The sequence below is a fragment of the Echiichthys vipera genome (genome assembly GCF_963691815.1).
Source record: "Echiichthys vipera genome assembly, chromosome: 11".
Classification (NCBI taxonomy): Eukaryota; Metazoa; Chordata; class Actinopteri; order Perciformes; family Trachinidae; genus Echiichthys; species Echiichthys vipera.
In genome coordinates this window covers 25,810,657-25,836,711 of record NC_139836.1, presented here as the reverse complement: position 1 = coordinate 25,836,711, position 26,055 = coordinate 25,810,657, and the positions used below count along the sequence as shown (strand labels likewise).

At 42.0% G+C, this 26,055-nt stretch overlaps 1 protein-coding gene across 1 annotated transcript; it reads left to right on the top strand.

The window, feature by feature from the left end:
- Positions 1–5,141: 5,141 nt before the first annotated feature.
- Positions 5,142–16,059, top strand: LOC310953437 (uncharacterized protein; the record flags this gene model as incomplete). Its single annotated transcript, XM_083922475.1, has 6 exons — positions 5,142–5,389; positions 6,705–7,139; positions 8,416–8,928; positions 9,847–10,359; positions 13,325–13,406; positions 16,029–16,059. The coding sequence occupies exons 1-6, from the start codon at positions 5,194–5,196 to the stop codon at positions 16,057–16,059; spliced, it is 1,770 nt and encodes a 589-aa protein (XP_083778601.1). The 5' UTR covers positions 5,142–5,193.
- Positions 16,060–26,055: the final 9,996 nt, after the last annotated feature.

Below are 26,055 nucleotides of genomic sequence, written 5' to 3'. Positions count from 1 at the left end.
ATTCACAATTTGCATTGGCGTGCAGAGACTTTTTGAAGGGCAGGGGCGAAAAGGAAAATAAACGGCACATATAGTGCGTCCTCGCCACTGACGGTAGCACTTTAGTACACATTTGGCCTCCATGAGAGCACCTTAGCACGCGTTTTGGCTCCTAGAGGGCAATTTAGTACACGTTTCAGCTTCCAAGAGCGTGTTTTCCCTCTCAGGGGCACTTGAGTGAGGATTTTTCAAATATTGGGCCATAAGACCCCCCTGTGCACACCATTGACAATATGAAACAAAAATATCTTTATAATATCACGCTGCAAGCCTCAATCAAAAGGGAAATGCCTGAGAATAACTATGTCAATAGAAAGTACTGATTATCCCAATAAGAAAACACAGAATGACTGACAGGAATGAGAGTGAGAGAAGAAACTCTTTATTACAGAATCTGAGTCAGTAAAATGTTGTTTCATGTTGAACAGATGGCACTGAAGTATCAGAAGAGTTGTTTCCCCCTCAGCAGGAGTGGATTCCCAACATGGAGCAGAGCCAAGGTCAGTTATTCCAGCAGATCAAAAAGGAGCAAATTGAGCCCAGAGCGATGCTGGAGGCCGCTCCCTCTTACTGTGAGAAACAGTTTGATGGAGAAACAGAAGGAACTGACAACTGATAGGCCTCTTCCTTGGACTGCTCTGCAGCTGTAGGTGTAAATAACGAAGTAGAAGACGGGTGGAAGCCGGACATGACTCCAGATCACAGTCATGAAGCCTCCTCTCAGGCTGCTGCTGATTCCCCAGAGCACCTCAAAGAAAGTTTATCTGATCATTTACAATCGCACGCTGAGGTCAAGTTCTATCACATTTGTTGTGCACGCTTTATAAAGGACGTCGACCTTATAAAACGTGTGTGTGTGAGAGCCACGCAGGAGAGAAGCCTTTTAAGTGCAACGAATGTGGAAAGGTGTTCCTGCGTAGGGACTACCTCGTGGTGCACCTGCGGACCCACACTGGAGAGAAACCTTACAAGTGTGCGTTCTGTGGCAAATCTTTCGTCCAGAGCGCCTACCTGTGTGTAAACAAGAGGATCCACACAGGAGAGAAACCGTACTGCTGCTACGTCTGCGGGAAGGGTTACAGCAGCAGCACAGCAGCTAGATACTGTCTGAAATAGCACAGAGCTAAGACTATAAATGGTGTTAAAGTAGGGATACTTCTCATGCTACTTCAGATGTTTGGTGTTATTTTGAGCAGTATTATTGGTTAAAAAAGACATTTTAAGCCTTCACCGTACTGCCCCGAGCTAATCAGTGGTAGCCACTTCCGGCTGTTAGCGACTCTCCTGGATTTCTCCGTTATTAGTTCCTACACGAAAAACTCTTGATGGCTTATTTGATATATGTTAATGCCGAAAAAGACCGTGGGATTATTTCTCACCAGAATTACACTTTAAAGCCAGAGGGACATTGGACTCTGCTGGTAGTAGGGGAGTAAAACCAGTAAGTGCAAAATGGAAGCTGCCTATAGAGAGGAGGTGAAGACATGACAAACTCGCTCTTTATCTCTCTGAACAGATTCTGCATATGAATGAATCTGTAGTAGTAGTTTGGACCAATCAAGATTGGGCAGACCTTGGTTGCATGCAGGTTAACGGCCTGTTAGATTGCCTTTCTCTCATTTTTAGGTTTGATGTACTCTGGTCCGGGTGGGACATCATGGTCCTCTGGGCTGAGCTTTAACCCTATAAAGCCTGACCCATGAAAAAATAGTCAGAAAATTCTAATTTTTTGGGACTGAAATGTTTATTATGCCCTTAAACAAAATCCCAATTTTTTTTTTTGCCACATCATTTTGTTTATGATATATTTTTTGTATCAAATTTGATACATGGGGTTGTTTTGGCAACTTTTTGTTCCCAACTTATGTTAATTTTAGATACAAAAACAGATCTTTCCCACACCATTTTGACAATATAGAACATGTCAGGTAGTTTTTCTCATTGTTTTGTTTACATGAAACTTTTTATAGCCTTTTTATTTCATGTTGTGGTAGGCACAAATACATTTACGGTCCTTGTTCTGGCAAAGATGCACCTTACACTTCTCACAGTAGACATGTGAGAAATGATTGCTGGTGCAGTGCTTGCATCTCTGACGGGTTTCTCATGTTGGAAAATGATCAATGCCATCCCTTCTCACATCAAGAGGCACACTGCAGCCTGGCCTTTTACGGGGTGGTGTTGGAGTCTCTTCTGGAGAAGATAGTGGTCTGAGTTTGGCCTTTCCTGCACTTGTGAGACTAAGTGCCAACCAAAGCCTGAAACTTTGACAGTGCCATTGGTTTCATCTGGGGCTTTACCACTTTCTGGTCACTTCTGTAGAGTTTCCATGCATTGATGACAGCCACTGTAACAGTGTGCCACCAGATGTACATGTACCATCTTCGTCATCTGTAGCTGAACGTGTAAAGTGCAGACAGCATATCAAGGAGATCAGCATCTCCTATGAACTTGTTGTATGTTTCAACAGTGGCTGGTCTGGGTACCATTATGTAGGTTTTGGAATTGCAATCCCAGCGTTTCACATTTCCCACAGGTTCAATGCCACCAAAAGAGGAATTGAGGTGCACTGCTTTCGTCAATTTTTTTCATCCTTCATGGTGCAGCCTTTCATCCTGTTCATTCAGATTGTGCCAACATGGTGGATTCCTCTCTCTTTTAGGTGTTGCACCAGGGGAACTGATTTTAAGTAGTTGTCTGCAAAGACCTTGTGATTCTTTTCCTGCTGGAAGTGTTGATGTCATATTGTCGCACAACTTGTCCTGTAACACCTTCTTCAGAGTTTTCTCTGGCTGGATTTTCTGCACCATGACAAACATCAAAGTCATAAAGAAAGTTTGTCCAGCATGTCCCCACATCTTAATACCCCATTTGTGAGGTTTTGCAGGCATGTAGACACATAGATGAGATTTCCCTTGATTGGTACCATAATTTCATCAACTGCATGGAATTCTTCTGGTGGTATGCAGAGAAACTGTTCTTGCATGGCCTGAGCTTCCACAAATTATCTTTCTTTGCATCATCAGACACACTGAGGTGGTCCAGAAAGTCAATCGGTGTAAGCAATTTCAAAAACCGATCTCCAGACATCCCATTACAAACTGTAGGGAGCTTTGTCTCCATCCCATATGCATGTACATGCCTAGAACCTGCTCTATCTCTTTGAAAGTTGTGTTTACTGACCTGCCCTCTCCTTGTAGTCTGTACAGGTTTGTTTATTCTGTAGTTTCATCAGTGACAAACTGTTTGAAACACATGTACGGTCTCCCGTCACACCTCTCATCTTTGCCTTACTCAACACATGCAATGAAATCGACTGATTGATATTTATTTTTCTCTAAATCAGATGTAATTTAAGGTGGCATTTCAGCCATTAATTAGAATAATAAAATCATCAAGATAGTCTGTGTATTGTAATACATGTGTTGATGTAGATTATATTACAAAATTGTGACATGAGTGTTCAGGGATAAATCACCTTATATACCTACAGTATCAAATTTGATACACTCATTTTTAACGCGATTTAACTCTAATAAAAATAATGAACTATTAAATAATTATGCATTATTTCAATACAGAAGATATTTATCATGAAAAATGAGTAACAAAAATGTTTTTATTCTTACTGTAAGTTCTTGAAAATGAGTAAATGTTTTCCTGAAAAAGGTGTGTGGCTGATCTGATGACGGCAGCCATTTTGAAAAGGTCAAAAAAAGCCCCTCCAATGACTGCATTGGAATGATAATCCAGTAGGGGGCAGAGTACAGGTATCAAGTCGTATACAACAGGTTTTTAAGGAAAGTTTTGATAATGGTGATAAAATAGAGCTCTCAGAAACTAGCGTAGCAAATATGATACAAATGGTTTTAAAGACAAATTTTGCTAATGTACGCCTTAACTCTTGTTTTAAAAGACATAGTGACATCCAAATTCAGAATACATACTAGTAGTAGTGGTAATAATCGGAGGTGGAGTAATGCACAGGCTGGCCTAGGCTGCAGCTACTACCCTTAGAAACATTTTAAAAATTCATCCGCTGATTGGATAGATATGTGACACATTTACCCATTCAGCCGCCATCATGTGGTCGGGTTTGTAAGAAGAAGAAGAAGAAGAATTACTTTATTTTTATCCCACACGGGGAAATTCAATTTTCACTCTTATTATCATACATGTTACACACACAGGCCCGAAATACACACATGCACAACCAGGACCTATACATGCAATTGAGGAGAGATGTTAGAGCGAGGGGGCTGCCAGTGACCAGCGCCCCGAGCAGTTGGGGGTTCGGTGCCTTGCTCAACAGCACCTCGGCAGTGCCCAGGAGATGAACTGGCACCTCTCCAGCCACCAGTCCACGCTCCATATATGGTCCACACAGGGACTTGAACCAGCGACCCTACGGTTCCCAGCCAAGGCACCTATGGACTGAGCTACTGCCGCCCCAGTCAGTTTTGTTGTAAAATGATACGTCACTCCCTGTTACAGTAGAGCGGCAAAATGTCAGAAAGGAAATATGATAGCGGAGCACGAAAAAGAAAAGCACAATGACTGAAAGAACAACAGGACCAAGATCTACTGAAGGAAATTCATAAATTGACAGGATTTTTCAAGGTTGTGGACTCTTTTTTTCTAATAACGCATGATTAATAATGTGGGGGGCCCAACCAAACAGTAGCCTAGGGGCCCTTGACCACCTTAATCCGCCACTGGTAACAACAATTTCCTGATGCTTGCCTTTTATTTCCTACGTTTCCATGACAATCGTTGCTAAGTAAACCTTGCAAACAACTGCATACAAAGGAAATTGTACCATCTATTGTTTCAGTACAGCTGGTTCAGTAACATTTATCAAAGGTAAGTTAATGTATAGCTTTTTTAAGTTATTGTGATGATTGTGTTTGTTTATTTTATGTTTATTTCTTATTTTCAGCCATCACGGTACAAACTCTCCATAGCAACGGTAGCTAGCGGGAAAACAGAACCTTCCAGGGCAGCAGGGGACGCTGTTGCGTCATGACGTAAACCGGAAGTATTCATGAGCGTTGTTGTCCGTTGGTAACCGTTAGTAAACTATTCCCCTGGTGTGTATTTCTTCATTTGATATTTAATTTAATATTTACCGTTAACGGGAGCCGGTTCTCCGTCATGTCGGACACGCAGCTGCTCAGACTGCGGGTCAACGAGCGACTGTCCGCGGCTGCAGAGGAGATCTTCGCGCTCGTTGAGAGGACGATAGCGGAGTATCACGAAGAAGCCGTCCGCTCCAGGACAGAAGTCCTCCAGCTGAAGCTGCAGATCCAGCAGCTGACCGTGTTAAAACCCGCCGTGAGGTTGTTCAGAGGTTTGTTTCATTATTAATATAACATAAGCTTATAATACATCATTATATGCACGTAGAAACCGCATTCGGGCTCATAATAAGATAATAATAATAAGATGCGGCTCTTTCACCGCCATCTTCCTCAGGGGACCCGTAGAAATCCCTACACTTGTTTATTATTATTATTATTATTATTATTTATCTTTATATATTTATATTTCTCCAAAACTTTATTTAGAACAATTCAGTACATTTATATGGATAATTAAACCTACAACTAACAAAGACAAACTAATAAATAAATGCATAAATATGTATATAAATAAATAAATGGGACCTTCTACCACATTAACAAATGGACACAGAAATAAATAAATCAAGCTGAACAAAAACGTAGAAAAAAATGTAAAGCAATTATATATTTATTTATTTATTGAGACTTAAGTCATTTTTAGTCCTTTATATATTACAACTTCTCGTAGGGATATTTGCATTTCTCAAAAAAATTATCAGAAGAAGAAGAATTACTTTATTAATCCCACAATGGGAAATTCGATTTTTTCACTCTATTATTCATGTTACACACACACAGGCCCGAAATACACACACACATGCACAAACAGGACCTATATACATGCAATTAATGGAGAGATGTCTGAGCGAGGGGGCCGCCAATGGACCGGCGCCCGAGCCCCGAGTTGGGGGTTCGGTGCCTTGCTCAACAGATGAACTGGCACCTCTACAGCCACCAGCCCACGCTCCATTCATGGTCCACACAGGGATTCGAACCACGACCCTCTGGTTCCCAGCCGAGTCACCAACACTAACATTAAAAATGACAAGGCGCAACTTACAATACATACATTTACATACATAATTAAATAAAAATAGAAAGTACATAGTATGTGCATAATAAAGTAAAAAATACTTAAGGCAAGGCAAAAAAATGTGCAATTTTGGGGGGGAATTGCTGGTTTGGATTGACTTTTTTGTTTATTTTGGATGTTCCAACGAAAACCAAAGCAATTAATCACATTTCATAAATTACACGTAATGTGACAAGCAGTGAAGTAGATTTTGATAAATAATTATTTTAAAGTAATATATCAGTAAGGTGCTGATAAATGTGTTAAATCTGCTTTTGTGAGGCAACAAATTGAATTGTGAGGTACTAGTAGATATATATGTGTAGTATCTTACTGCTTTGTTCAGGCCGTATTGTACTTCACCACCTTATGTGACAGAGATTTTAGCTCTGACGCTGCAAGAAATCATGCAACTTAGCAGATATTAAACTGTAACGGCTGAAAAATCATGTGTCTTCTCTGTTCTTTAGACATCCAGCCGGTCACCGAGAAACTGCTTCCTTCATTTCAGCAATGTGACTTTAAGATGGAAGAGGTTCCCGATGTGGAGGAAACAAAGATCCAAGAGCATCCACAGGTCAAAGAGGAGCAGGTGGATCAGTGCATCAGTCCAGACACGGAGGCTGATACTCCCAAAGATGCTGAAACCAGACTTCCTGAACCAGAACCTGCCACTAACTGGGATCTGCTCCCATCTTCGTCGTTTGAAACTGTGAGCGTAAACGGAAACAAAGATGACCAACGGAAAGAAAGAGACGGTTCATCGTCACCTCTTCAGAGGGACGTTCATCTAATGAGTCATGTAGCCAAGAGTCACACAGGCCAGAAAGCCTTTAAATGCCTGCAGTGCAACAAGGCGTTTGAAAGAAGACCCTACCTAGTTCAGCATACAAGAATCCACACAGGTGAAAAACCCTTTAGTTGTGATTTCTGTGGAAAAACACTCAACGCAAAGGCTAATCTTCTTGTTCACATGAGGTTGCATACTGGAGATTTTTGTAATAAATGCAGGAAACATTTTGCCACAAGCAATCATTTCAAATTTTGCAAACTCACACCAGAAGAAAGGAATATAGATGAAGATCAGAGAGAGGAGAAGAGCTTTAAATGTGCTGAAAGGAGTTTAATCAAATCACCATCTCCTTCAGCACAGAGTTCACACAGAGGGGGGAACCCTTCAGTTGTGATTTCTGTGAGCAAACATTCACTCAGAACTCATGTTGTATTATTCACATGGAGGGAAACCATATTCTTGTAAGAAACGTGAAAAGATGTTTGCCACTAATCATCATATTAAATCGTGCACAGGGACACAAGAGAAAAGCACAGACAAGTCCCTTCGCTGCACAACTTGTGGCAGAACCTTTCACTCAGAATCAGAACTGAAGGTGCATTTGGAAGTCCACGAGTCATGGAAACGACACATCAGTGGGGAAAATCTAAAACTGAGACATCATCAGAGTCGAGCAGACAACAAATCTGTATCATAAAATGAGAAATCCAGTATTTAGGAATGACTTCTTTCAGCTACAGTCTCACTCTAAAGCAATATGTGTGTAAATCTGTTTAAATGTAGCTCAACAGGAAACTGTTCACCAGTTTCTGTGAATGCAATTCAAATTTTGGGCTGCATGACAATCATGGTTTGGCTGCTTTGTTTGGAGCAAATGTCATTTAGGGCACACTCACACTGTCAGTCCGTACCGTGCTCCGTGCTTAAGGGTACTTGTCCCCCCCTCCAGGCCCGTTTGTACTCACACTACCTGGGCCTCGGCGAATGCTTCTTGCTGCCTATACATCATCACGCCGTAACACGTCACACGCATTGATGACGTCATCGCGATGCGTGGCTTTGTTTACAAATCTTTCCATAGACCTCAGAGTTTTTGTGAGTCTTGTCGACTGTTTTTGAATCTTTTCATCGACCAAATCTGCAGTAAACACTCCACCTCCGCATCACACCAACGTGAACCTTTCGCCGCCATTCTTTTAAATGTCCGCGCATGGTCTGTCCTTTTTTTTTCTATGTCCCAACAGACACGCATAAAATGATGTAAGACCTGCCGTAGGCCTCCTGCTCGTACAGTAGTAAACACATAAGCTAGTATATTGTTCGGCTGGTAGATATATATAGTTAGAATCTCACGACCTGAAAAATCATGTGTCTTCTCTGTTCTTTAGACATCCAGCCGGTCTCTGAGGAACTGCTTCCTTTATTTCAGCAATGTGACTTTAAGATGGAAGAGGTTCCCGATGTGGAGGAAACAAAGATCCAAGAGCATCCACAGGTCAAAGAGGAGCAGCTGGATCAGTGCATCAGTCCAGACACGGAGGCTGATACTCCCAAAGATTCTGTCATTAGACTTCCTGAACCAGAACCTGCCACTAACCGGGATCTGCTCCCATCTTCGTCGTTTGAAACTGTGAGCGTAAAAGAAAACAAAGATGACCAATGGAATGAAAGAGACGGTTCATCGTCACATCATCAGAGCGGTGGCATTGAGTTCTTTGTGGAACGGCGTGGAAAGGAAGAAAAGTCTTGCCGTTTTTGTGGCAAAAGCTTTCAGAGGGACGTTCATCTAATAAGTCATGTAGCCAAGAGTCACACAGGCCAGAAAGCCTTTAAATGCCTGCAGTGCAACAAGGCGTTTGAAAGAAGACCCTTCCTAGTTCAGCATACAAGAATCCACACAGGTGAAAAGCCTCACAGGTGTAATTTCTGCAGCAAATCGTTTGCTCAAAGGTCAAACCTCAACGTTCACTTGAGGAGGCACACGGGGGAAAAGCCCTATTTTTGCCGATGGTGCAGGAAAATGGTTGCCCATAGTTATCACCTTAAAATCTGTGGTGTGAAGGAGTTTAAAGAGAAGACGTCCTGGAAACCCTGAAGTGTTTCAAAGCCTTTCCCTGATCATCAACTGAGAAACCCTTTAGTTGTGATTTCTGCGGCGAAACACTCAACGCAAAGTCTAATGTCCTTGTTCACATGAGGTTGCATACTGAACATTCATTCATTCATCCATCTTCAACTGCTTGTCCCTGTCGGGGTCGCGGGGGGCTGGAGCTGACATCGGGCGTGAGGCGGGGTCCACCCTGGACAGGACGCCAGTCTATCACAGGACACATAGAGACGAACAGAGACAGACAACCATTCACACCTACGGGCGATTTAGAGTCATCAATGAACCGAACACCTGCATGTGTTTTGACTGTGGGAAGAAACCGGAGAACCCGGAGAAAACCCACGCAGACACACGCACCCCATACTGAACATGAGTCATATTTTTGTAATACATCTGTCGAACGTTTTGCCCCAAGAAATCATTTCAAATTCTGCAAAATCACACCAGAAAAAAAGAAATATAGACGAAGATCAGAGAGAGGAGAAGGCCTTTAAATGCGTTGTGTCATTGCAGAATGAATGATGAATGTATCACCCTGTTCTGTACAGAAATAAAAAAGTCCTTACCTGACTTTTAAAAGCTCCTCTCGTATTTAAACGCAGCGGTTCTCAAAATGCTAACTAATCAATTATCAGGAAGATAATAAACAATGAAAATTATCTATACTGGGTTATTTAACGTCTTATAACGTGTCCTCTTTGTCTTGTAGACATCCAGCCTGTCTCTGAGGAGATTTTGCCTTCACAGCAGCCGGACCAGCCTCCCACTGTGGGGGAAGACGAGAGCCATGAGCGGGTGGATTGGTGTATCAGACCACACATGGAGGCTGACGATACCCACGATGCTGTAGTCCAACATCCTACATCAGATCCTACTGCTTTCTTTGAGCTGCTCCCATCTCCAGTGCCTGAAACTGTGAGGGTGGATGAAAACATAGAGGACCAATGGGATGAAAGAGACGGCTCGTCGCCGCCTCATCAGAACCAGAGGATGCGTCAGTGCGTCGTCCCAAACCCGAGGGATGGTTCTTCTGCGGATGTAAGAGTCGGACTCACTGAATCAGAAACAACTGCTCAGGCAGACTGGGACAGAAACGTGGACTCTGGTCTGATGAGACACGGTAACAACAGTGACTTGAGGGCCAAGTCCTTTAAATGCATCGTATGCGACAAGGAGTTTTCTTTTCGCGGCCGCCTGGAAACACATGTGAGGATCCACACGGGTGAAAAGCCTCACAGGTGTTCTTTCTGCAGCAAATCGTTTGCTCAAAGGTCAAACCTCAACGTTCACTTGAGGAGGCACACGGGGGAAAAGCCCTATTTTTGCCGATGGTGCGGGAAAATGGTTGCCCATAGTTATCACCTTAAAATCTGTGGTGTGAAGGAGTTTAAAGAGAAGACGTCCTGGAAACCCTGAAGTGTTTCAAAGCCTTTTCCTGACCATCACACACAATCGGCATTTGGTGTCTGAGAAACCCTTTAGTTGGGATTTCTGTGGCGAAACACTCAACGCAAAGTCTAACGTTCTTGTTCACATGAGGTTGCATACTAAACATTCATTCATTCATTCATTCATTCATCTTCAGCCGCTTGTCCCTGTCGGGGTCGCGGGGGGCTGGAGCTGACATCGGGCGTGAGGCGGGGTCCACCCTGGACAGGACGCCAGTCTATCACAGGGCACATAGAGACGAACAGAGACAGACAACCATTCACACCTACGGGTGATTTAGAGTCATCAATGAACCGAACACCTGCACGTCTTTGGACTGTGGGAGGAAACCGGAGAACCCGGAGAAAACCCACGCAGACACACGCACCCCATACTGAACATGAGTCATATTTTTGTAATACATGTGTCGAACGTTTTGCCCCAAGAAATCCTTTCAAATTTTGCAAAATCACACCAGAAAAAGGAAATATAGACGAAGATCAGAGAGAGGAGAAGGCCTTTAAATGCGTTGTGTCATTGCAGAATGAATGATGAATGTATCACCCTGTTCTGTACAGAAATAAAAAAGTCCTTACCTGACTTTTAAAAGCTCCTCTCGTATTTAAACGCAGCGGTTATCGAAATGCGCGTGAACTCTGATTCCAGATTCTTAGATGTGAATATTTTCTGGTTTCTTTATTATAACCACTGATCAACATTTGTCTAAATGGTATTTCAAAGCCTTTTCCCGATCATCAGACTCAAGCGGCATTAGTTTCATTTCATTCCTTATTTTTTATTCATCATTTAAATCTCAAAAGAATGACAGGCCGATATTTATGTTTTTTTAGGTGCATCAGTATCGGCTGATGCTTGATGCTGTGTTCACCTGCAGTTTTTTCCCAGCATTATTTACAGACAGGCATCCACGGGCAGCTCCGTGTTGCTGGAGACGCCTTTTTTAAGTTCAATAAATGTTCCTTTTTTAAAAATTGAGACTCGTAACATTTGTTATCATCGTGTTATTGTTATGACGTAAATTGAGGTAACAAAAGTTGTATCGGCTCAATAAAAAGGCCAGTCCGTATTTGTCATCGGCTAAAGCTGATGAATAAAAAATCGGCGTCAGCCCTAAAGAAATCCATATCGGTCGATCCCTACACTTGAGTTAAACGCATCACAAAGACTGGAACACACTCTGGTTTGCCAAATGTCACATTACATTTCCATATTTGACTTAATGTAATGCGACTAAATATGGAAAAGCATAAGTATGAAAGCAATGGTGAAAGAATTATCCTCTGTTACAACTTTACCGAAAGGCTTAACATGCAAATTTTACTGTGTTGTTTTTATTGTATTTATTTATATGTAATGTGTCTTTAAGTGCCTTTAAAAGCCCTATATGAATAAAATGTATTATTTTTATTATCACAAGTAAAAGTCTGTGAAAAATTAAAATAGGCCTGTCAAAAACATTAATCCCAAACATTAGTGGTGGAGATTAATCAGCTTATTTGTGGGGGAAAAAGACACAATATTGATGATGGGCTTACAGGCCTGTAGAGGCTTACAGAGGTAAGCTTAAGGATTTAACATTAACATTAAAACATGATGTATAAACATGTGAATATGTGAGTAATTATTATTATTATGTTAATAGCCTGTATGCACACTGTGGCTTTAGATACATTATGAGCTTGTTGCACATGTAATATGTTGTTATCTCACTCTATAGTTTATATTTTTAGACAAAGTAAATAAAGTAGGTGCAGGACCAAGTCTCTCCAGCAGGAGGTGATATTGTCTTTGAATCGAAGATCCTCTATTTTAAAGAAGCGTCACTAAGGACTTAAAAAAAAGAACTGGAGCCGTGGTGCAATCCCAACATGGGCGGCGTGGAGCGTGGACTGGTGGCTGGAGAGGTGCCAGTTCATCTCCTGGACACTGCCGAGGTGCTGTTGAGCAAGGCACCAAACCCCCAACTGCTCGGGGCACCGATCCATTTGCAGCCTGCTCGCTCTGACACTTCTCCATTAATTGCATGTATCTTCTTCTTCTTCTTCTTCTTCTCCTTCTTCTTCTTCTTCTTCTTCACCTTCTTCATCATCTTCATCTTCTTCATCTTCTTCTTCATCATCTTCATCTTCTTCATCATCTTCTTCTTCGTCTTCTTCATCATCTTCATCTTGTTCTTCGTCTTCTTCATCTTCTTCTTCATCTTTTCATCTTCTTCTTCTTCTCCTTCATCTTCATCTTCTTCTTCTTCTTCTTCTTCTTCTTCTTCATCATCTTCTTCTTCTTCATCATCTTCTTCTTCCTCTTCTCCTTCATCATCTTCTTCATCATCTTCTTCTCTAATCAAAACACTGCATCCATTAAAATGATTTGGCTTAAACAAACGAGATTTTAAATTATATTTGACCACTATGGAAAACTTCAAACTCAAAAATAATGAATTGGCAAAAACTATAAGATTATTTAAATATTTCAAATGAAGTCCCTTAGTTTAGCAGACCCAATACTATTTTTATTTTTGTTATTTTTCATTCCTTTGTGTATGTTTTACTGACTTTATACGTTTTAAATGTATGTTATTGTTGTTTCTACATTTGCCTTTGTGTATAACTCTGGAACATGCAATAAAAGTTATGTTTAAAATGATTTTCCTTTTAATTAAATATAAAAGACACATTGAAAAGAGGACGCAGTGAGACGTCTTGACTGTTTTTAACATATCCCGGTTAATCCCTGTGTAGAGGATGATGCCAGGAGGGGATGGAGAGCCAAGCTGCGGCACAGCGGACACGAAGTGACGCGGAGGCAAAGTGAAGAGTGCCGGTAAATAACAACATGTTACCGTGTCTCCGTATGCAGCTGTTAGCCCCGCGTGTGTGTGTTCACCGTGTCACTGTTTAAATGACGGGTGTCTGCTGTGGTGTCAGTCACCGGCTGCGCTAGCTTAGCTGATGGTAATGTAATGTTAGAGCTAATCACGTTGCAACAATGTAACCGAGTGCGCTTTGATATGACGTAAGGTTTCTGCGCCTTATTTTAAACCTAACGTACCGTTTATTATCAATCCATGGCTGTTCTAGCTTTACATGACCCGTCACCTCTGAAGCGAGTGTTTGTGTTTATGTAAGAGCCGTTCATCGTGTTTCAATTACACCTGTCTGTTAGGACAAAGATCTTCAACAGGGGGTCCGGGGCCCACCAGGAGGTCCTCGGAGTTACTGCAGGGGGTCCGCCAGATTGTTTGATAATCTTTCCAACGTTTTTTAATTTTTTTATAACTAAATATGTATGAGAATAAATGTTTACCTGAATGCACCGTATTATTAGCAAAGATACATTTGTGAAAATAATAATAAATACATTTAGGCTTCGCAACCGTGTTAATAGGCTTACTGGCTTATAGGCAAGGTAGCCGCTAAGGTCATCACTGAGGTAGTCACTAAAGTAGCAGCTACAGTAAGGTAGCCACTGAGGTAGTTGCTAAGGTAGTAACTAAGGCATCAACTAAGGTAACCACAAATGTAGCCACTGAGGTAGTCACTAAGGGCGCACTCCCACTGTCCATTCGTACCGTGCCCCGTGCTTTAGGGTACTTGTCCCCCCTCCCTCTCCCCCCGTGGGCCAGGCCCGTTTGTACTCACACTACCTGGGCCTCGGCGAATGCTTCTTGCTGCCTATATGTCATCACGCCGTAACACGTCACACGCATTGATGACGTCATTGCGATGCGTCGCTTTGTTTACAAATCTTTCCATAGACCTCAGAGTTTTATTGCGTCTTGTCGACTGTTTTTGAATCTTTTCATCGACCAAATCTGCAGTAAACACTCCACCTCCGCATCACACCGACGTGAACCTTTCGCCACCATTGTTTTAAATGTCCGTGCATGGTCCCTCCTTCTTTTTTCTATGTCCCAACAGGTGCACATAAAATGACTTCAGAGCCGCCGTAGGCCTCGTGCTCGTGTTCGTACACGTGCGCACACTCGTGCTCATACATTTGCAACGGTGCTTTACAAAAGCCCACCTCTCCCAAACGTGCCGCGGCCGGTCACTCACACTGGTCAAACGGACTAGACTTTAGTCGTAAAACATGCTTGGGCACGGTACGGATGGACAGTGTGAGTGCGCCCTAAGACAGCAACTAAGGCAGTCACTAAGGCAGTCACTAAGGCAGTCACTAAGGCAGTCACTAAGGCAGTCACTAAGGTAGCCACTAAGGTAGTAACTAAGGTAGTCACTGAGGTAGTCACCGAGGTAGTCACCGAGGTAGCCGTACACAGATACAATTGAGCAGGATTCAATGTGCCTTCCAAATGTATGTTTAACATTAAGATATGATGTACACACAAGGAAACAGTTCCTGTGTGTTTATGTTAAAGGTTTTAATACAGGCATTACGTTAATCCAGCGTCCTGAAGTGGCTGCTGCACACTGCTGCAGGACTGTCTGAACTGTTCGAGATCCAAGCAGCACAAAGCTGCAGATAATGTTTCCTGTATCAGTTTACTGACTGACTGCAGCCACTTTTTCCACTGCAGGATCAGCACCTGAAGGGGAGTCAGAGAGCTGGGGGTGAACTCTCAAATCCATGTCAACATTTGACACATTTTTAAGAGACACATAAAGAGGATGTGTGAACCTTTTGATGTGGTGCAATAGATTTATAAAGAGTTTTTAAGCTTCTACTTTGCGGAATAAGCATGTTTGCAGGTTCCTATATTTTTGTAACAGTCTGCTGAATGTCTCAACTGAAAAAACCAGTAGGACATCATCTATAAATCAGGAAATTGTCAATTTGTACTTTTTCATGATTGTTCTTTGTCAGACATGAAAGTGATACCTCTCTGATGAATGGATGTAAACAGGTTGCATTGAGATAATAGTTAAGTTTGTATATCAACCATCAAAACCAGCATTACAAAGTGATTTAGATAACAAAGGTATATACCGGCAACACTGAATGACATTCAAACAAATCATGAAATTGACCATGCATAGTCTATAAAATGAAATAAGTAATAAGTACTTAAAGCACTACTGGTATTTTTGCAGGAGACGCTCAGAGAGGTGGGCCTTTTTTGTTTTCAGTGTAGTAGTTCTTGAAACAGCCAGATGGTTAATGTCATCATGAACTCAAGCTGCACTCAAAGTCATAGGGGAGAATAAATGTGGGCCCAGAACATTCATCAGTAAGATCCCAAAACAAAAGCAACTAATGATGTTGCTATGATCCTTAGACTCTGCATGCATGCCGAGGGTATGCCATTATACCAAACACAAGGCTGCACAGTGGATAACACCACCTTTGCTAACATTCATAGTTGGCTAAGCCCTTTGTGCTCAGCCATTGACATCATCAATACATTGAAACATTTTCTCTGACTCCCAGTAACCTGTTGTCCACACTTCTCCTCTTCCTGCTCTTTCCACATTCCTCTCCCAGGTGCATGAGGCCCTCAGGTGCTGCTAGGTGATCCCATGGAGCCAGACATCATGCCCTTACACTCCTCCTCCCCCCCTCCACTGGATGATGATGGTGATGGGGAGGCAGGATCAGAGGAGGACGAGTTTGGGGACTTTGGGGGGTTCTCTGTGGAGGTGTCCTGCTTGCCCTCTGGCTCTCCTGATTCAACATTCAGCCTCAGACAGCCTTCTACCACCACAAAGCCAGCCACAAATCAACCCAACAGCAGCTTTAAACATCCAGTTGAACAATCTCAACACACATTCACTGTGGACTCAGGGTCCGGCAGGGGCCAGATATATGTGGAAGGGCAGGATTGTAATGCTGAATCATGTGTGCAGCTCACAAATGGGTACCACAACTCTGGGACCCAAGTAGCTACTGCATTGGGTGCACGCTCTCCCAGGGAAGAAACGGGTTTTGCTGATTTCACTGTTTTTACCGAGCAGGCAGCACATCCTTGGTGCTGTGGCTTCTCTCCCATGTCCGACAGACAGCAATGGGATGGCAGAGGGGGAGGGAAAAACTCTTCCACCTGCTTGGGTGAACGAATCTGTGATCTAGGACAGGAGGTTGTTATGGACTTTGAGCCCAGATCTCTTTGTAAGGAAAAGGAAAATGTTTGCACTAAGGTCAAGCACTGTGAGAGAAGAGATGCAGCAGGCGTGCAACCATCTCAGGACCAGCATCAGCCTCAGGAAGCTGCAGCCGCTTTGGATTTTCCACCTGATGAGCCTCATTTCGGGCAGGAGGAGTTAGGCAAGCATGGGGACAGCCGGAGGGAAAGGAGGCACATCTGTAATTCTTTACAAACCACAGGAGTGGAGGTGGATGGAGAGTCAGGTGAAGAAAGAGAAGATCGAGAACAGAGTATTTCTACTGTCCCCCAAACATTCAGTGTGTATGAGTCGGCGTCAGAGGACCTGGCGTCCTTCTGTGAGGATTTCTCATTCGAGTGTCCTTCTGCGGACCTGGAACCAAATGTTTCATCTCTTGTTTCACAAGACGATCAGACTGACTGGGACCACACTGATGACGATGAAGAAGAGCTGGAAAACTACACCACTGACTGTTTTGTCAAAAACAACAACTTAGCAGATCTCAGACAGTCTACGACAGAGGGAGGTTTTCATTATTGCGGCCAATCTGCGACTCAGGAAACTTCTGCTACCTCCAGCCAGTCACAACCTGGAAAACATACAGAAGACAAATTTGCAGACTTCAAAGACTGTAGTTCTGAGCATCGCAGGGACCAAGGACACATCCAAACAGCTGATGCGGCGGTGCAGAGTCTAGGAAACCTTCCACCGAGTGACAGCTTCGCTGATTTCTGCTCAGCACCTACACAGGAGGATGGAGAGGGGTCGTGGGCGGAGTTCAGGGACCAGAAGACTCAGGAGGAGGGGAAAACATGGACGCAGTTCAGAGAGCCAGTCAGCAACCTGCAGACTGATGGCGACACCGAGGAGGAACCTGACAGGGCAGGGCAATATGAGGTTTCAAGGAGGAACAGCTGTCAGGTGGGAGACGTTTCACTAAAAACTGGCTTTACTGTTGTTGCTCTTTATGATGGTAATTAGCAGCCACAAAGAATACTTATTTATTATTAGCCAGATGCCATTTTTTCAAACAAAGATTTATTGTAAACTATTCCTTCTACTGTCATTATGTATGTTTGTAGAGTATTTGTAAAAAGCCAGGGGGACTTTAAGTCAATCTTTAAGATTTCATTGCAAAAAATAACCCTCTCCCTTTTCTGGCTAGACATCAATGTCCTGTCGCATCCAGCAGCTTCTCCTGGCCAGTTATCCAGAGGTAGATGTCCGAGATGTGGAAGGTGAGGAGGAGGAGGAGGAGGAGGTGCTCAGCCTCGGTGCTATGCTTCACGCCCTCCCTGAAAGTGAGGAAGAGGAGATGCCTGAACTGGGTCCCAGATCTCAGGGGTGAGGATGACTCCCTGACAACAGTGGTGATGATGATGATGATGATGAGGGATATGTTAAAGGGTACATTTCATGTGGAGTGCCTACCAACCCACAATCTCTGATATAGGACAACCCAGTCAGTTTTTGTGTGGGCTTATTAGATCAGAAAACATGGGATTCAATAAGCCATTAGGATTCGGCTTCCCTTCCTGTCGCATGCAGGCTCATTAGATCTATACCGCCCCCATCTACGTAGTGCAAAGGTGCACTAAGAGAGGGTGGCTTTAAGACATAGGCGCTAGAATGGAGCGTTCCATATTCATACTCAGAGAGCTTTTTGAACATTAAAGCATGTAAACATGTTCTGGAAGAATACCCATAAGTATGAACCTGAGAATGGGCATAAATATACCAAAATGCTTGTTTGTCATTTTCTTACCCCTTCTCAGGTTTCAGCGGGGGGTGTGGTGGCCACACCAGGACCTCCATGATGCACTTGGCCTCCAGTTTCAGTGGGGAGGTTCCCACACAAACAGGACTCTGCTCAGGTGCCTTGGTGTGGAGACAACAAACATTGTGAGTTATGCAAAACATGAAGCATTTCTGTTCATCTGTGATCCAAACAGCATCTTCGACAGAAACCGAAGCCTCTTTCACACATGCACTGCAAACCTTAAATTATCTAGACATCACTTTACGGAGCTGTATGTGAGAACGCTCGTTTCTGAATCAGTTGGACCATTTGATGTGTCTTTACATTTTGACAGGTGTTCATTGGCATGAAGAAGCAGCCGGTGGCAGTGCCTGCTTTTGCATCCAGCCTGGTGAGTTAACTGTAGGAAATGGACCAGGAAAAACTACTTTGCTTTATTGAAAAGCACTTAAATTGTTTAAACTGAGCTCTTTCAGTGGCTATTATCGTTGACACTCCATGTTTTTTTTATTTATGTTCATCATATTTTTACCATCAGGGAATGCTAGAGCCCACCAAAGACTCTGTGTCAGCTGTCTGTTCTCCAGGACACACAGCAGTCACAGCACACGCACCTCCAGGACCCCGGGACACACTGTACCCCACAACAGATTCAATGCAGGTACATCTGTCTTTTTGATTGGATTTGATTAACTACTAAAGAACAAGAGACTAGAGGGTAACGCATGCAGCTGCTATGTGGGATAAATGTAATAGTTGATACTAATTGATAAATTGACAAACCATTGCAGCTGATAAGTGACTGTTTTTAAATACTTCTCTCTGTGTAGGAGGCGCTCCCTTACAGCCAGCTGGACTGGAGCAGCCGTGGCCTTAGCAGCTCTCAGGACGGTACGTCCCCTCGCCGAGCTCCTCACTTCTGGGGCTGGAAGTAGACTACAGTATGAGCCAGCGCCTGCGTGGCCTCTTCTAATAAGTCTTAACCTCTGAGAGTTTACTCTGGGCTCCTCCTCACTTCCTCCAGGGCATGCTCTTCTTCTTTTAAACGACACTGTGTTTCCCCTCTGTTTACTCAGCAGTGGTGGGCGACCATAACTCACGAATAACACACATTGATCCAATGTGCAAAAATCCTGTTTTGGGCATTATAATCTTAAAGGGATATAACATCCAGCTGACCCCAAACTTGGACTCAAGTAAGACAAATGTGCAACTAAACACAAAATGAGCCATCAGGCACAACTACAGGGGAAACACTGTACTGACCTTTCTCCCTCCCTCAGCTGCTCTAGTGTCTCATCTTTACCTGCTGCCACCTTTTACAAAGGATGTATCTCAGTATTGATCACTCCCAGTTGTTTATGGGAAACTTTGTGGTGTCCATCCTCATGTGGTATCCCCCAGTGGTTAAGCAAACATATGACCCGAACTTGCCTTCTGGCTCCAGGTTCAGTATGGTGGATGTAGTAATTCACGCTCTGTATCGCAGTCCTAACAAAGATGATGGAGATCTGATATATATATATATATATATATATATATATATATATATATATATATATATATATATAATTGAATGCAAAATACGTCTGTGCACCAGCCATAATGGCTCGCTTTAATTGAAAACAAACAACAAAAAGGATTCTGTAAAATAAGCCCCCAGGCAAGGCTCCATGTTGGATTATCATTTATTATAATGATAATAATGAAAATGTTAAACCCTCATGTTTATATTTTCTAAACTCAAATCACAAAAATTCAACCTGAAAAACTAATGGGTACAACTTTCTATAATTATCTGATATGATATGATATACGTATATATACATATGTGTGTATATGGGTAAGTATTACCGAATACTTTTTAAACCACAACACAAAATAATATCTGAGGATAATTCTTAATTAATGTCACATTTGCAAAGAAACTTGACTCTCCAGTATTAATACTGTGGTCTACATTTTGACCAGTGCATGACTTTATTACATCCTTAAGATTTAGCAAATAAATAGACAGCATTATCCAATTATTCGACAGTAAAGTGTCTTTAGTTTTTGATGGAAACTGGATCGGTTTAAAAACATTTCATGGTCCCCTCAGTTTTGTTAGACACCTTTGTGGTAAAGAGAAATCTAAAAAGAAAACAACACACACACACACACACACACACACACACACACACACACAGGTATAAGAGTCATTCTTTGCTCTGGAAATATTTGATTTATTAAGTATTTAGGAAAATGACTGTTACAGTTATGAGTAAACTCACTGTGTATGCAGAGTGTTCTTTGGTAAATTAAATATAATTCACTGGAGCTGCGTACATGGATTTGCCAGTTAATGACAAATGTCAACAAATTAAAAATCGTACAATGTCACAAAACAAAAGAGGAGAGAAAGAAAGCATGATTTACCAATTTCACAATCTGTTTGGTGTCCTCATTATTTTTTATATAGGAAGTGACCCCGGGATAAGCGGTTGAAGATGAATGAATGAATGAATGAATGTGTTTAAAATTAGGAAACTACGGCTGCAGACAACATGCTGCGAGTAGAAGTTACATCCAAGTATTAATTGGTCGTTTTTTCTGCTGTGTGTTTTTGAAGCGGGTAACACAAAAGTGTGAAGAAATAAGAAGTGTAAAGAAAAGCTTTGTAGCATAATCGTTGCTAAGATTACTGACCAACCTAAAAACAAAGAAGAACAAGTGCTAACCTTTTATTTGTTTAATACTAAAGTCCACATTCGGTATTACACTGTGGATTCAGCAGCATGACACGTTGGAGTTTAGCTCACAGCTGATAAACACATTTAATTAACTTTACCAGTCTTTTCCTAGAAGACACAGAGATGAGTTCACAGACTTTTCAAGATTCAAGAAGCTTTGTTTATTTATCCCGAGGGAAATTATTGTGTAACAGTTTCAATACAAAGGTGGGAAAAGATCGGAGTGACAATAAGCATAAAAACATAAATCAAACAATAACTAAATGTGACTGAGTGCAACAGACATCGTGGTTAAACGCAGGTTTATACAATATACAACAATACACACCGTGCAGTTTAGCAGCATCTCATCTTCATCCTCTTATCCGGGTTCGGGTCGCGGGGGCAGCAGCTTTAGCAGGGGACCCCAAACTTCCCTTTCCCGGGCCACATTAACCAGCTCTAACTGGGGGATCCTGAGGCGTTCCCAGGCCAGTGTGGAGATCTAATCTCTCCACCTGGTCCTGGGTCTTCCCCGAGGCCTCCCCCCAGCTGGACGTGCCTGGAACATATTGAAATAAAATACAAACTAAATAAGTGATAACAGTGTTAAAAGTGTAGCAGCATTTCTGACTGAACTAAGTTACAGTACAACTAAATAAAGTTATGTTGAGACATTTTCTCAGTTTCATTAGAAGCGTCCTCCTGGGTTAATAAACAACAACAACTGTTCTATTTCCATGTTTATTTCCAGTTTTGTATTTAACTTTTGCTCCATTCACATCAACCACCCAAACAAGACAAAGGAAATACAAGTCACTGACATTGAAGCAGTGATAGTAATAGTACATTATGGTCAGCAGAGGGCAGTGTGACGTGCTCCGTGCTACAAACACCTGTGTTCACTGCAATTTAAAGTCCAACAATCAGCCGCTAATACAAAATGATGTGCACTTCATATATTTAAAAATACAAGTTTTTAGTTTTCTATTTATTTCTTATTCTTTCCATGGGTTTGGTTACGTGAAATCTGTCTTTGGGGTTTTGATTAATTCTGCGATGAGTTAACTCGTGGAAGATTATGGTCATAACAGAAAGAGTTGTTATTGCTGTCACTTTCTGCTGCTTTCATTGTTTCCTTTCTGTCTTTTTGAACTCCCTGTGCACTGACGCATAACACTGTACGAGCACGCTGATGTTTATTTCCAGAGCACTTCAGTTTGAAAAGAACAATCACTCGTCAGTATTTCATCACCAATCAAAAGTGTTTCTACAGCTGTATTTCAGGATGAGTTGTGCCTTTATGCCAGCAATTGTTTTCTAAAAGAAATGACTTTGGACCTATAGTTTGTTGACAAATCTTTTTTTTCCTTCAGGTTTACTGCTCTAGTTTAGATTTAATGCACTGAATAGGGACTTCTTTCCTTCCTTGTGAATATTGAAATAAATCAGTCGACCCTTCTTGTTTGGTTTCTCCTCTCTTCCCTCTCTTGTTGGGGGCTGCGTCACTTTTCTCTGCGGACAACGCAGAGTCGGAGCCTTCAGAAACAACTGCACAGCTTGTTGGGATTCAGTGGCAGTTGTTTTTTTTATAAGACAATGGATGTTAAACTTGAGAACACCGCCCTTTAAAAGTGCTGTCATTTTCAAGATTTCAGCTGTTTAGCAATAGTTTATGAAATATCTTCACAGATTTACAGTTTTTTCACTTGTCTGCAGCCCTTCTGTCCTGAGACGTTCTCGCTAAAGAAAATCAAACTGAAGTGTGAAGCTTTTCTATGTTTGCATACAATCATACTTTTCCTTTTCACTATGTTCTGCAGCTGCCCTTACAAAGTACTGTCGCATGCAGGCATGTGTGCATACAGTTGAGACATACTTTGACCCTCTGGCTTATATATGCTGCTAACGTCTCTCCGAAGTTCCTGTCTGTTATAGGGAAGGTTTTCGTCTCCACTGTACTCTACGGGGGAATTGTTGGGTCTATGTAAATCATAAATAAGTCATAGAGTGTGGTCTATACCTACTCTGTAAAGCATGGGTGGCTGCAGGTTTTCATTCCAACCAATCAAAAACACACCTGGTCCAACAAATCACCTGTGGGAAGACAGTTCAGGTGATTGAGTAAGTCGAAAACCTGCAGCCACACGGCCCTTTACTGGATCAGTTTGACACCCCTGCTCTAAAGGGTCCTGAGATAACTTTTGTTATGATTTGGCACTGTAAATAAAATTTAATTGAAAGGATTGTGGGTCACAATAGCCAGAAAAGCATGCTGGCTTGCAAACTGCAAACCGATGTATTAAGAAATCCTGGTATTTTTTGTCATACTGCATTTGGCACACTTGTGTATTGGGACAGCCTGAATCTTTTCCTGGCTCACTAATAGTATGGGAGTATGGGTAGAAACACAGGGTTCATAAGAACTGACTTCAGCAACATATTGAGGCTGTTAGGACCACCTGTCACCTGCGTTATGTTATTTCCATGTTTCAGTGACCTTGGAGCGACGTGGTGGCTTGGATGTTTTAATGGTTAAGGACACTCTGAATATGAATATCAAAGGATATTGGATTAAAACATCTTAGCATTGCTTTGTTTGCTGTGCCTGTCCCTCTCAGTTGTACCACTGTCTCAGTAAAAGGAGAAAACCTCATTCTCCTTTTATGAGTGAGAAATGAAGCTCCTCCATTGTTCCCTCGCCATGCAACAATCCTCACCCAATGTCTCCCCTTGTTAGCGCAGAATGCTCTGCTCTCAACTTGGATTATTTTGGTCCTGAGGAGGAGAGCAGATCCTACAGCAGCAGCAGCAGCAACAGCCCTCCTCCAGGTCAGCGTGTGAAACTGCAGAAATGTAGATGTTATTGTCATGAGTCTCATGAGTTTATCTTAAAAACAAACCACCAGAAATATCAAGAAATCCTGTTGCTAGATTGATTTGCGCTGTTGGTGTGTAAGTCCCTCTGACACTCATTGGGTTTTATGCGTGTTTGTTACACACACACTCGGATGTAAAGGTGTTGACCGAGAGCTGTATGAGTTGACCGTCAGCAAACTGGAAACCGTCACTGACAGTAGCCACGCGGTGGACACTTTGAATCAACTGATGTCCGCTGCAGAGAAAACCAGCACTTCAGTCAGGTGAAACTAAACTCTGTTAATAGTGCAACGTCCCATTGTCTTCTATGTGTGTCTTTGCATAATGCGTGTGTGTTTGTGTGTGTGTGTGTGTTCATCAGGAAACCTCTGCAGGATGAGGAGCTGAGTGTGGAGGCTGGCAGGGTGATCTCTGCACTGCCTCACCTGTCTTTCATGCAGGCCAAGGTCCTCATGTTCCCAAGCATCCTCCTACCCAAAGAGAGCTGCCCCCCAAAAGCACACTGATGTTTGACCTCATCACACATTTAACATAGTTTAGTTTGACTCAGTCAACACATATCTTTAGTCGTATGTTATTTATTACTGTATTTTTGTGTATGTCTCAGCTGCCTTGTTGGCTGTGTATTGTTTTAAGTTGAATGCAGCTGTGTGAAGCAACTAATGCCCAATAAAATGTCTCCTTTGGGACAATAAAGTATATATATTACCTCACCAAGACTCAGACTCATTCATTCATCTTCAACCGCTTGTCCCTGTCGAGGTCGCGGGGGGCTGGAGCCGATCCCAGCTGACATCGGGCGTGAGGCGGGGTCCACCCTGGACAGGACGCCAGTCAATCACAGGGCACATATAGAGACAAACAGAGACAGACAACCATTCACACCTACGGTTGATTTAGAGCCATCAATGAACCGAACACCTGCACGTCTTTGGACTGTGGGAGGAAACCGGAGAACCCGAAGAAAACCCACGCAGACACGGGGAGAACATGCAAACTCCACGGGGAAGGGCCCCAGCCGGGATTTGAACCAGGAACCCTCTCGCTTTTAGGTGACATTACAAACCAACATACCACCGTTTTGCCCTAGACTCAGACTCTGATTATGTTATTTAAAATTGTTGGATTAGAACTTGATCTCTTAACTATTTTGTATTCATTAAGTTATTAATTTTTATTGGTGCTTTATTGTTTAAGTTTGTATCGTGTTTGTCTGTTTTTTCCTGGGTTTTGAACTTGTGTATTTGTTCTAGGGGATCGACATTGTAAATGACCTTAGGCTATAAATGTTGCGTGTGCTATATGGTATTGGTTTATGCTACATACTTGTCCCTGTATATATAGACATTAAAATAAAAAATAAATATTTGTAAAAAGTTATTACCCAGTATATTTTCACATATAAGGAATTTGCCTTGATGTATAAACATACACAAAGTAAGAAGAAAAAAACAAGCAAAAGTCAAGAAACATTAATAGAAATATGAACATTTGTACAACATCTGTTGTGTAATAGTGTAATATATGTACAAATGTGCAGGAACGTACAGACATATCCATTAACTGCTTATAATTTGTGGATACATGCTCTGAACATCCAAACTGTTCTTGGAAATTAAATTGCGTTGCAACATTTAAGCCAGATGAGAGGCTTTACAAGCTGTTGCCTGTGAACTTTACACTTTTGTTATTTAATGTTGCATGTGGATATTGAATTGCTTCACTACAGGAGGACTATTATATTGACTGCTAGAAGGGGATAATGTCTTACCTTAAGTGTTTTTACTTTATTATGTATATACTACGTTCTTTATTTTATTGTTATATATACAATATGTACCTTATTGTAGCATCAATACAGCCTTGCCATTTTGAATATGATTATAAAGTTTTGAGAAAATGCAAATTCAAGATTCCTACGAGAAGTTGCAATGTACTGAATTGTTAAAAAAATAAAAAACAAAAAAAACCTTAAAAATAAAATATTCGTAAAACTTAAAAAATACTTGATAATGAAAACTTTAACTATACCCTAAAATGAAATAAAAAAAACTTTT